The sequence below is a fragment of the Lichenostomus cassidix genome, chromosome 1Aa, assembly GCF_008360975.1.
Source record: "Lichenostomus cassidix isolate B80296 chromosome 1Aa, HeHo_3.0, whole genome shotgun sequence".
Lineage (NCBI taxonomy): Eukaryota > Metazoa > Chordata > Aves > Passeriformes > Meliphagidae > Lichenostomus > Lichenostomus cassidix.
This window is the reverse complement of record NC_139480.1, coordinates 14,836,494-14,848,817: the sequence shown is the minus strand read 5'-3', so window position 1 is coordinate 14,848,817 and position 12,324 is coordinate 14,836,494. Positions and strand designations below refer to the sequence as shown.

Sequence of the window (12,324 nt, the reverse complement as noted above, 5' to 3'; positions counted from 1 at the left end):
CTAATATCCGTATTTGCAACGTGGTAGTAGTGAATCATTTATCTTTATTCTTCCTCTCTCTAAAATTATCCAGGGGCTGTTCATTTTCTTCTTCCACTGCGTATTTAACAAAGAAGTCAGAAAGCACTTGAAGAACACTTTAACTGGAAAGAAACCTCTTCCAGATGATTCCACTGCAACAAGAGCTACATTATTAACTGTAAGAAAAAAGCACTGGGAGAAAAAACATCCTCTTGCTGGTAGAAGTTACCTAAAATAAACTTATAGATGGCTTGTCTGTAATTAAGTGAACTGAATGGTGACTTGTACAAAGATTACTGATGGCCTCTCAAAATTTTTAATTATTATTTTAATTTAAACTTTTGAGAGAAAACAATTATTTTCCCTAGCATCAAAACCCATTTGGTTCTTAGAAAGTTAATGCATTTGTGGGTAACATGAGCTTCTGGAGGGATCATTCATTATTGCTTTATGTCTTTTTCTTTCCCTTCAGCGATCTCTGAACTGTAACAACACATACATCGAAGAGCCAAACATGTATCGCACAACTATGGGGGAATCCACTGTCTCCCTAGAAAGCACCGTCAGGTCAGCCAAGAGCCACAATAGCTACCTTGCTTATATTCTCAGGTAATCTGGTGGCAGGTGCATGGCTTTCAGGTGCTTGCCTTTCCCTTTTTTATTACTCTTGTGCAAACCAGAAATCTGGTTCAAATGCTACTTGGTTTATGTCTTAACAGTTCTGTTTCATGTGACTGTTGCTTTTTTGGGTGCATTTTCTGTTGCATGTGTCTTCAGGGCAGGGTTCCAACAGCACAGTGGTTAACCTAAGAGTGACATTAGCTATAGGGGCCGTGCTGCTTGCCTGTTATAATTCAGATGTGTCTCAAGGAGTGCAGTTTAGCTCATCAAGAAGCTTTGGGCTTCTTCAGAGTGTGATTTCAGAGTGTGGCAGAAGGCAGACAGCTACATCAGGATAACCTCTGTCTTGCTGTAAATTGACCACTGGGCAGTCAAGCACAAGCTGGGTGGCATCCCTGCAGCTGTCTGCATGTCTGCCTTGTTGTTAAGAACAGTAAAGTGACCAAGAAAGTTGTCCTCTCTTTTTCTTCTCAAAGGGATGAGGCTGCTCATAAACTCAGTGGATCCTCAAGTCAAGCAAGGGCTGGTCAGACAGAAGCAGATTCCTCAATTTTTCATAGGAATCCATCCAAATCCAATGGTAAGAATCATTTCTAAATGCTTTGACCTATTTGTGCACTGTCTCCTTCTCAGCACTTTCTTTGAAGTGTTTTGTTACAGGAAGAATAATTAGAATAATTAGATGTTCTCATTCTCATTATGCTTTTGGTATAACAAGCTATGCAATGGCTGCCTTACAAGGAAACCCTGGAATGGAAATACCATATATCTGCTGCTTATGATGCTTTAATTTTTATCTGATGCTGTCACAGCTGTTGTCAGTTTATGGAGTCCCCTTTCTTTCTCACAAATTATGTACTGTTGCTCTTGATTTTTAGTTGGAGAAATTTTAACATTTGAGACCTTGAGGCAATATTCTCTTTTACTGCTCTGTGGTTTGTACAAAAGATGAGAAGTGCCTCTTGTCTGCTTTCCTTTCATGTCGGTCTTGACATTCAATTTTGTTGCCTTGTAGCAGTTTTTAAGTTAAATGCATTTCGGACTCTTGATATTTCTAGGTATCTTGTTTTGCCTGTGTGTCGTGTTCATTGAGACCCAGTAGAGTTGCATGTTAAATAAGAAAAAATGTGTTCCCGCTCTGTTCTGTGCATCCTGTACATATGAAAGGTCCTGCCCACTAGCTGAGCCAAGTGGCTGTGCTCCCCATAATTACTTCGATAGGTGCTGCAGTCCTTCAGAATTAATCCTATATACATTTACAGATGTCAGAGCTCATCCCTGACATGGCCTGAACCAGATACCTGCCTTTCCTTTCTCCTCGTGTATTTGTCAGATAGATTTGTTCAGCTCCTATTTGCTCTTTCATCCCTGTGTTTCCCCTGTGTGCCTTTGCAGAGCACGATTCAGACTCTGACAGCGAGCTGTCCCTCGATGAACACAGCAGTTCTTACGCCTCCTCCCACTCATCAGACAGTGAGGAGGATGGACTCGAGACAGAGAAGAAGTGGAACACATCTACTTCCAAAAACAATGAATGTGGCCCACTCCACAGCACACCCAAAGGTACCCCCAGTGTGAAGGGAGGGCAGTGGTGCTCTAAAATAGCCTTAGACTAGATGGGATAAATTTGCCAGGCTACCATGCAACTGGGACAGCATGCTACCTCTGTGTCTTGCTTCTGTAGACATCCTTGTTGTTTCCAGCTTAGGGACCTTTCTTCTTCCAAAGGCTTGGTGGCAGAGGTGACTGAGTACCGAATGCTGAATGCCCTAAGGCAGACTGAGCTTTGCAGGCAGGTCCCCAAAGCACCTGGACATGGCATTACCAAGCCAGCAAAATCTCATATGAAGAAGAGGAGAAAGAAACCACTTGTTTTGAGGGCAGGGGGAGGAAATGCCCGCCTCTCCTCGTGCAATACAGGCATGTGTATCCAGTAGCACTGAGGAGGTGCTGCACCTCAAGAGTTAGAAATCACTGACCATTAATATTATTTTTGTGTGGCAGGGTGCAGGCATATCTAAACACAGTTGATCCTGTCCTAATGAAAGGCAACTTTGAATGACAAACATCCAGGCTGTGTGCTGACGCTGTTCACAGATACAGCACAGGGTGCCTTGGGTGCCCTCAGCTTTCAGAAACCAACCTCCCCAGAGAGGGATCTCTAACCCTCGGGAGCTGAGAGGGTGGGTTTGCCTCACACTTCACAATGGAGCTGGCAGCCTTGCTCTGGGAAGGGTTTGGACGTCCTGCCATCCTACCAGGTGATTTTTTTGGGGGTTTAATGAGCCCCAAGGCCAGTGCAGTCAAAGCAAGTACCAACTGAAGGATTGATCTGGTTTGATACACAACTCCTCTCCAGCCACAGACGCCAGGCAGTGGTTTAGAGGACATATCAAAAGTGTTTTTTGAGCTAGTGTTTTTTTGCATTGCAGTTGATACCCTTCCCAATCATGTGAAACCCTATTGGCCCACAGAGTGTGTAACAGGCAGTGATGGCGAGGACCCCGGCAGGAAACAAAAGCTCAAAGTAGAGACCAAGGTGAACGTGGAGCTTCACAGAGAAAACCAGGTGAACCACAGCAATGAGGCACCACAGGACAAGGAGAACGAAGGGCAGCAGAAGGAGAACAGACCTCTGGCTCACCAGAATAACCAGCAGCCGGAGCAGAGGAAAGGTAGCACAGCCAACCCAGCCTCACAGTTGGATTGGGAGACTGGGGGGTTAATGAATGTTAAATAGTTTAAAAGGTAGCTCTGTCAGGGAAGAACATTTTCCAAATGGCTTCAACTTGTGTAGCCAGATACATCATGGGATGCTGGTAGGTAGTTGCTGAAGTCTAATCTTTTGGTTATGAAATAAAGTGCCAAATTAGAAATCTTAGTAAGAAATATAAAATGTCACATCTTGCGTGTGCTCAGCTTGATAAATGAAATTACTGATACGCTTAAAAATGCTCATTATTCTTTCTTTTCCGTAATAGGCATCTTAAAAAATAAAGTTACCTACCCTCCGCCACTGGTGGATAAGAATATGAAGAATCGTTTGCGGGAAAAGCTGTCGGATTACAATCAGAGCACAATCTCATCCAGGACTACTTCCCTAGGGACAAATGAGGGGCTCCGCTCTCCTTCGGACTCGGGGGTAACAGTGAAAAATGTTCGGAGGGAGCAGTCTCGAGACCAGCTCAATGGCATGGCTATGAGCCTCCACGTGGGAACAGGACATGCTGACACCTCAGACTCAGAGTAAGTGCCACATTGGGATGCCCTGGCCAACTTCCTGTGGTCTCTCCCTTCACCTTCCAACCCTGGATGCCCACATGAGCAAAAATTTCCTCTGGTGATTGTCCAGCCTTCACCTGTCTGGAGGGTTTGCCCACACCATGTCCCCAGGCCATGATGTTTCAGTCTTGAGAAGGCCAAAGCAGGTATCATGAGTTAGGAGCCATGACAGACACCTGCAGCTGCTCACCCTGGCAAGCTCTGAACTGGCAAGCTGATGTGGTACTGGCACACTTGGACAGGAGCAGCCTCGCTCTGCCCTGCCACCTTGCCAGGACTTGGGTGGGGAAAGGCGTGAGGCTGTGGGGAGCATGGTGTGAGTGTCCATCTGGGTATGGGGAAACCATGGCTGAGGCAGGAGATACCAAGGCTGGAGAGGAAGTCAAGCAACTGACCCTAAATTACCAGGCATAAGATTCCCACCTGCTGCATGGCAATCAGTGCGTGAATTTACCATTGCAAGCTAAATAAAATATTAACAAAAGGCTGAGCAAGCTCTCAGCTGAAGGGAATTCTCAGAAACCTCATTACTCATCATAATGCTCACATTTCAAATTAAGACAACAGCCATACGTAAAGTCTACGCAAGCATTTTATGCATATAGTCTCAGTTTTTATTAACATGAATAATAGTCTTATTCTTTCACCAAACACAAGAAAATTTCTCACCCAGCTTTAACTCTGGCACTGTCCCACCAAGCTTTAAATATCCCTGCTGTCTGGGTGCACAGACCGTTCCCAGCTCACCATAAAAGCACATCTTTGGATTGTTGGGAGTTGGCTGATGAAATAGATCCTGGTTAGCCAGGAAACACAGATGTTTTGAATAAGCCATAACTACTTGCTGCTACCAGGTAACACAGTCATTACTGGAAACAACTCGCCAGCCTGTACTAAGCAACTCTTATCTCCACACCTTTGGCATAATGGAGAGCTCTGCTGTTGGCAGCAGATTGCATGAATCTGTCTGATACACCAAGCTTCTAACAGCTTGTAAAATCTGTGTGTGAACCTTGCATCTTCAGCAAAGGGTTAGCCAAACACAAGCCCTCCATAGAACTTCCTCTAAATCATTCTCTTATGTACTACCTGGAAGTGTTCCTCCAGGCTGCTCTTCCCCTCCAGGACAGCATCCTCCTTGCAAGCATTGGATTGGCAAGGCATGGTAATTTCACAGATTATGGGCCCTTATTAAAAAGGATTAGGTGGATTTGGGTGGAGTGGTTTGCCTATGCCTGTTTAACCCTAACCCTGCATGACCACTTCTTCTCACTAACAGAGGCAGTAATGAAACTTCAATTTGAACCATCAGGAAATTGTGATCACCTCTGCATGGTTCTGACTTCTCACCGCGGAGTCGCCGCCTGCCTGCCTCAGACTCCATCAGAGTGGCCACATGGTGAGGAGGAGGATGAGGTGGGCATTGATTCCCACATGGTTTCACATTCTGGCAGACTCCTGACTGCTCCTGGCACAGACACCATGCCCGGATGCACTTGCAGTAAGGTCGCTGTGTGGAACGCTCCTTCCAGCAGGAACCCATGCTGAAAACATGGAAATGGCCACAGGGATGCACTGGGATGGATGGATGGATGGATGGATACCTGTGCACGGTTCAGACAGTGCTGCAGGGGTTGCTTATTACAGGGGAGAACCAAGGAAAAACACTTTATTATCCTAGTGGACCTACCGTAAGTCAATCCATGAGCCTGAAGACAAGCACTAGGAGGTGTCTCTTGTGGAGTTTTAACGGCTGCAGTGTGAACTCTTCAGGTTGCTGGGCTCTAGGGAGGAATATGCCAACAAGTGTCCTTTGGTTTCTATGCCAGCATCTCTGTCCACCCCCCTACAGACACATCGTCTTAAGAAAAAAAAATCCTTTATATATATATAAAAAGTGTAGATACTTTTATATATTTTGTATGGTGTTGCTAAAGAAGAAGTTCCTTTGTATATTTTACATTTATACTGATCTTCTTAATTTGATAATAGGAAATCAATTAAAAAGAGGGTTTGATATTTTTTATATGAACATTGCACAATTTTACTTGAATTTGGCGTTTGATAAGTAACTGAGGTTTGCATGGAAGTCACCTTCAAACACAGTGCAGTTTTCAAAGTAATACATTAAAGATTATATCAAAGTCCATGACTATAATTTATAAGTTTTGTTAACAGATTTTGGAACACTTTGAGGGCACAGTATGTTTTTTCATAACCTCTTCTAAAACCTACAAAAATTCGGTTTTTTTTCTTTTTTGGTATTTTGTTCTCTTCTCACAAGTGCATTGAAGTGTACAGGAACTGAACTCCAGGACTACACATATCTTTGTGTAAGGTTTCAACACAGTCCTTGCCTGGAAGAAGTTAAATCAGTATTTCTCTTACCAAGAACAAGAAAATAAGTGTGGTGTGATTGTATGATAGGTTTTGACTTTGATCTGGCTCTGCAACAAACCAGCACTCTGCATGTCCCAAGAAAAGGGCCTTCCTCCCATGGGGCAAGTTCTGCCTCAGGTGCAGTTTATTTTTGTTTGTTTGTTCATTTTCTCAGTGGATTTAGTACATGCTATTTAAAGCAGAAATGCAAGACTTTAAAGACGTCCAGGTTTCACTGCCCAGCTTTTTGACAAAGCCCTGGCCTTCTTGGTGTTTCAAAAAGCACATGGAAGGCATAAGGCTTCACGTTTCCCACAAAATGTGCTGGTTTCACAAGTAGAGGAAAATTAAGCATGACCTGTCTGCTGTCTTCACCTTCCTGCAATGTTTACAAAAAGAGGAAAAGTAAGATGTAAAAAAGTTTGCTCCAACAGTGTGAGGCAGAGCTCAGCCAGTGGCTCTCCCTGGTGCTAATATGTGACTCCAAGGATGACAACGGTGAGGCTGTGTCTGCTCTCTGCCAACAGGGCTTTCAGGAGTTCCTTGCTCATTATAGCAGCCCTTTTAGAAAATACTGGCTATTGTTTGTGCAAACGTGTGTGTGAAAGGGAAGAAACAGAAAAATGGGCTAAATAAAATGCAGGAATTGAGGAAAAGACAAAAAACTGTATACTGTAATTTGGTTTCATTATATTCCTATGCATTTTCTAAAATATCAAGGAGGCCTTCGGAAGGGGAGAAGGAGGAAGGATGCTGTTCCTTTAAGAATTATGCAACACACTGTGTGACATTTTCTGACAGAAAAAAAATGTTGAATGTTTTAAGGGTCTGGCACTTGGCTGTGTGCTCAGGCATTGTGTATAACCCATGCTAGTTATTTTTACATCTGTGTATGTATATTTTGTCCCAGTGAGATGTAGGTAGTTTTTATTTTGATCAGAATTGTTGCAGTAAATGAGGGTCAGTTGTATTAATGACAAAAAAAATTAAAACCTATTTTTATGACTTTTTAAAAGCTTTATGGCAGATTAGACACTGGAAGTTTGTTTTTTTTTTAACAAATGTATATTTATTAATGTGCAGAACACTGGAATTGCAGCACAGATGAAAGGAGAATTTACAATAAATTAAGAAATTTTTTTGAACTTGTATTCTTCCTCTGGTGGTTTATTTTTAAGTGCAGTGCAATGCTGAGGGTCCAAATGTCCTTTCCTGGGGTTTAGAAAGGAGCAGGAGCAGGAACATACAGGTACCCATCTCTCTCAGAGGCAGCAGAGGCTGTAAAGCATCACCCAGCCCAAGCACACCTCCTTCCAGCCCAGTGCATTGCATTCCAGCCCAAACCTGCGGAATTTTCCAGCCGTGGGAAATGGTCTGTGGAGGAGAAATGGCCTCTGCTAACCCAGAGCAAAGCAGATCACCAGGAAAGCACCAGATTTAGAAAAGGACATTGGAGAGCAGCTCAAGTGGAGCAGCAGCCAGCCCAGCCCACGACAGCCTGCAGTGAGTGACAAGAGCTCTCTCAGACAGGCTGGGCTCTGTTCTTGGCTCTCCCAGAGGCCAAGCTCTGGTCCTGCTCCCTCAATCCTTTTCAGGCTGCTGTGCAAGTCCTCATTTGTGCATCTCACAAGGCACAGCAGTGACCTGCACGTGTCTTGTCAGCTTTCTGGAAATAAAAGTATTTCTCAGCATCAACAGGCCAGTGGGAAGCCAGGTGGAGAGAGCCTGGCTGCTGTCATGATTTAAGGGCAAAATTGAATTTTCAGGATCTTCAGTTTGGAAACAGCTCTGCCACAACTTGCCACTGAACAAACTCAAGTAATTAGCCCAGAAGGAAACTCTTTTAAGTTTTATTGTACAAGTGCATTATTTGGTGGAACACTGAGTTTTTCCTTAAGTATTAGTTCACTTTTCTGTGGAGAAGCAGAAATAAGCCTCAGGCTTTCACATAAGCAGGTTAGTTAAGGGAGAGACCAGTCTGTGCTCCTGTCTCCAGTAGCGACCTACAGCAGATGTTTATGGAAAGAGGATTATCAGCCACACATTACATGGCAAGGTGGCCCCAGCAGGACCCACAGCCCCCAGCTCACTGAAGCTCAGGGCTTCCCAGAGGGAGGGCTTGTGCTTGTCTCCAGCAACCCATGTTTTTCCCTCATACATCTCTCATGTAGTGTTTGGGACCCATTTAAACTTCTAGTACACAGCAGGCTGCCTCATTCAGTTACAAGCAGCAAGAAAAATTTCTTCCTTCAGCTTCATTCCTGTCCCCTACAATGAGCACTTCTGCTGCTTGCAGCAGGAGAGGCAGTGAGAATCATCTCTCAGTCACTGTCTCCAGGTCAAAGAGAGAGACAGGCTCTGTCCTAGAGCACTTGGGCAACTTCTTTCCAGCTGAGCAGCTTGGATCTCTGTAATTGTTCCATGTGCAGAAACACTACTGTACCTTTTACCCTTCCTTCTTGCCCTTCTTCAGCCCATTACCAGGTCAAATGTAGCTTTTTTGGTGGTGGCAGGGAGAGACCAGAGCAGCCCATATAGTACAAGCAGTAGGCCTTCCACCACCTAAAAAAGGGGAAAAAATTTTTAAAATCTCCATTTCATTTACTTTTCCTGTCCTCATCTTTACAATGACATTTGGCCTGAGCAAATGGTAAGAAAAAAACTCCAGAAGAGTTTGGCAGCAGCATGGCATGGTAAGGCTGCAGTAATATAAGCAGTCATGCAGCCAAGCCCCTTCAACAACTCCTTCAACAGGTTCAAATATACTTAGGGATCTGTCTAAAAGTCTTAATAATGCTAACCACTAATTCCAGTACATCTGCCAGTAGCCTGCAATAGCATTTTCGAGGATGAGTTAGTTTGTGTGAATCCTCATGTCATACTTAGGCACAGAGGTCACTCAGCTGCAGAGGATGCTCCTGCCAAGGTCTGGGGGATCACAGAGAGGAGATCCCAGCAGCCCTGGTGAGATGTCCCCACTGTCCACACCATCACCACCTGCAGCAGGATGGTGGGACCACATCCCAGGAGCACTCTGGGATGCATTTGGGCCTCACAGCCTATTCTTCAGAGGTTCTGCTCTATCTTTATGCTCCTGTTTGCACATGTGCAACTCACTTCTCCTCCCTAAAAGAAGCATTTTGTACTGGACTCATTTTTCATTTTAGTCCATTGATTTTTGGATCCATCCTCCAGTTTCTCATACTCATTTTGGATTTTAGTCCTGTCCACGATGCTGTCTGGAGGCAGCCTTTACAAGCTACCTTTTATTTCATCATTCAAACCATAAATGAAAATATCAAACAAGACTAAACCCAAGAGGGCTTTTGTAGCACTTTCCTTGCCAAGCAAGTTTTGCACCTACCTCGTATTGATTAAAGCCAGCCTGCACTGATGCTGTTTTGTGTATGAGAATAGAGAGTGGGGCAGTATCAAACCATTTACTGAAGACATGTTCCATCTGCTGCTGTTGCTCCTTTATCCACCGTGCCAGGCACTGTATTAAAGAAAAACAGATTAATTTGGTGTGTGTGGCAGAGAGACCGTGTTAATTCACTATTGTCTTCTAAATACTTCAAAGCATTTGTAAGTGTCCCCAGGAGCCCCCTGGAGCTCTGTACTGTGCTGGTGTGTCCCCTTCTGCCTTGGTAACACATCTGCTGCTGCCATCCCTCTGCTCAAAGACCATTCTGAATAGAGTATCCACTCCTTCAAACTCTGATTTTGCATAGCCTGAGCATATTGCCTTTATTTGAAGGGAGGCTGATTTCCCTGGGGACTGATGCTTCGTGAGGCTGCTGTGAGAGCCCAGCCTCTGCACTGGGCCAGGAGGCAGCACAGAGGTGGAGCAGAGCTGACACCTCCTTGGGAGAGCTGTGCTCAAGGTGAGAGGTGCCCTGTCCCTCTGACAGCTGCCATGTGTCCCAGGGCCATACTCAGCCAAAACCCTGCCCAGCATGGCCTGACTTCGGGAGCTCTGCCACAGGAAAAGAAGCATATGGGGCATCTTCCCTGCTCCCAAGGACATGGTGAACTTCTGTCTCCGTTCTGACCAAATTTCATTGAAATCCAAAGAGAACTGGATGCACAGAGGGATGAAACAGCTGGCTCCCATGAGGTCAATGCTACATACATCTTGAGTCTCTTTCCTCCCTAGGGGCTTTCTTAGAGAAACTGGAGAATTCACCATTTGTCTAGGAGTCCAACTTGAAGTCTTTTGATACAACCCAGATGTCCCATCTGCCAGCCAGAACTGCCACCAACCCTGCTTGCAGGCTACATCCAGCTCATGCAACCCCAGAGACACAAACCCAGCAGCCCTGCAGGAATGCAAAGCACCAGAGGAATTTCTGTCATGACCCCCCACAGCACTCCCGGAGAAATCCACAACACAGCAGCCAGGTCACTTTTCTCTTGACCAATCTTCTTCCTGGAAGTAGGTCTTCTGTTGTTTTTCACCACAGCGACTGATGTGCTGTAATTACAAGACTGGTATTTCCTGGGAGCCTCCTCAAAAGATGGTGCTATTGAATGGGAAAGGTGCCACTGAATTATCAAAGTCCAGAATGAAGCAGTCCCCTGAAAAAATGTCATTTCTCCAGGTAGGGTCTGATTAAGGGGTATCTCTCCATGTATTTAATTTTTCCAGTACCTTAAACTTGCAGAGTGAGTTGGCAGTTCTTTTATATTGAGGAGTTTACTCTGTATGCTGCAAAACTGCATAGAATGAGGAGTCCATTCACTTTTTGTATTCTCAAATTTCTGCACCTGACGCTGTGCCTGTAGTAAAAAGCAGGACATTTGAAAAAACAAAAACCCCAAAAGTCAGTGTTCATCAGAACCCTCACACATTCAAACAAGTGTAAGAATCTGGTCCTGGTTATCAAGTGAGAAAAAATAAAAGAAATCTCCCTTTTACCTCCAGCCATTCAAGAACCAAGATGAAGTTTGAGAGTGACCAGGAAACAAATGAGCAGCAGAGCCTGGCACAGGGGATGGAGGGCAGGCAGGACCTGAACTCTAAGAAGTGTGTGTTTTCCCTGCTGCCAGGGCTCACTGGCCTGACCTGTGCTATGGTCACTGCCCAGCCCCAGTGAGAGTTTGGCCCTTAAGAGGTGCTGCTCCTTGAGCTGGCTCATGGCTGTGCCAAAATGCCTGGGCAGCTTTATCCCTGCCGTGAGCAAACCCACCGAGGGGCAATTCTCCCAATGTATTGGTTCAGGAAAAGTCTGAGAAAAAGGGGGGAAGTCGCAATTACGGATGTGTTGATTGCCGCCAGCTCCCAGCAGTGTTGCCCAGGGCTGGGAGGGATGACCGTGATGTCCTGGTGCCTCCTGGTGCTGAAGCTGGAAATGGCACATCACTACCCTGCATCATCGTGCGGGACACGTTGGTGTGACTATTGCATTTATCATAGATAATGTCATTTTGTTCAATGCTTTAAAGCATGAAAATACATACAAATTAAGAGAAAGTGTATTTTAAAATAAAACCCGAGGGTGTTTGGTGGTGCTGAGATCCCCCTGCAGCTCATCCTGCAGTCCCTGGCTGCAGAACAACAGTGTCTGTGCAAGGCAGGGACAGCAGAGATCTTCCCCGGACCCTCCGGTGCTGCAGTCTCCAAGCTGAAAGGGTTCTTTTGGACAGAGAGAGATAAAAAAATTCTGGTTTGGGAATGAAGGTGGGAGGCGAAATTGCATCCTTAACTCTGGAATGACACAACCCTGCAATCCAGGCAGTGGAGGCTGTGCTGTGAACCTTCAGTCCCATCTCAGTGCCTTCAGGGGGGAGTCTGCACCCAAGGCTGCACACAGTCATCTCCCACACAGTCATCTCTCTTCCAGGGAGAGCTCAGCTGTGTCCATAGGGGCTGGATTCAATATTTACATATATAAAAGTACAAATTTAAATGCTGCATCTAAAAGCTTGGGTGTTTTTTTGGTTTTGGGGGTTTTTTTTGGTTTTTTTTGCTTGTAAGTATGCTAAAAATACAGATCTATTCTAAAAAGGAGGAGGAAGAAA

The 12,324-nt window shown here is 44.9% G+C and overlaps 1 protein-coding gene across 6 annotated transcripts in view; it reads left to right on the top strand.

The window, feature by feature from the left end:
- Positions 1 to 7,448, top strand: part of CELSR1 (cadherin EGF LAG seven-pass G-type receptor 1) — a 163,465-nt gene extending 156,017 nt beyond the window's left edge. For 2 of the 6 annotated variants that reach the window (XM_085041420.1, XM_085041416.1), the window contains exons 29-35: positions 74 to 199; positions 494 to 630; positions 1,119 to 1,222; positions 2,038 to 2,205; positions 3,075 to 3,317; positions 3,624 to 3,888; positions 5,204 to 7,448. In XM_085041420.1, coding sequence (XP_084897546.1) covers positions 74 to 199; positions 494 to 630; positions 1,119 to 1,222; positions 2,038 to 2,205; positions 3,075 to 3,317; positions 3,624 to 3,888; positions 5,204 to 5,228 — 1,068 coding nt within the window. In that variant the 3' untranslated portion in view covers positions 5,229 to 7,448. Of the gene's footprint in view, positions 1 to 73; positions 200 to 493; positions 631 to 1,118; positions 1,223 to 2,037; positions 2,206 to 3,074; positions 3,318 to 3,623; positions 3,893 to 5,203 lie in introns of those variants that run through there. The other 4 variants (XM_085041426.1, XM_085041429.1, XM_085041436.1 and 1 more) reach the window with 4 other exon arrangements.
- Positions 7,449 to 12,324: the final 4,876 nt, after the last annotated feature.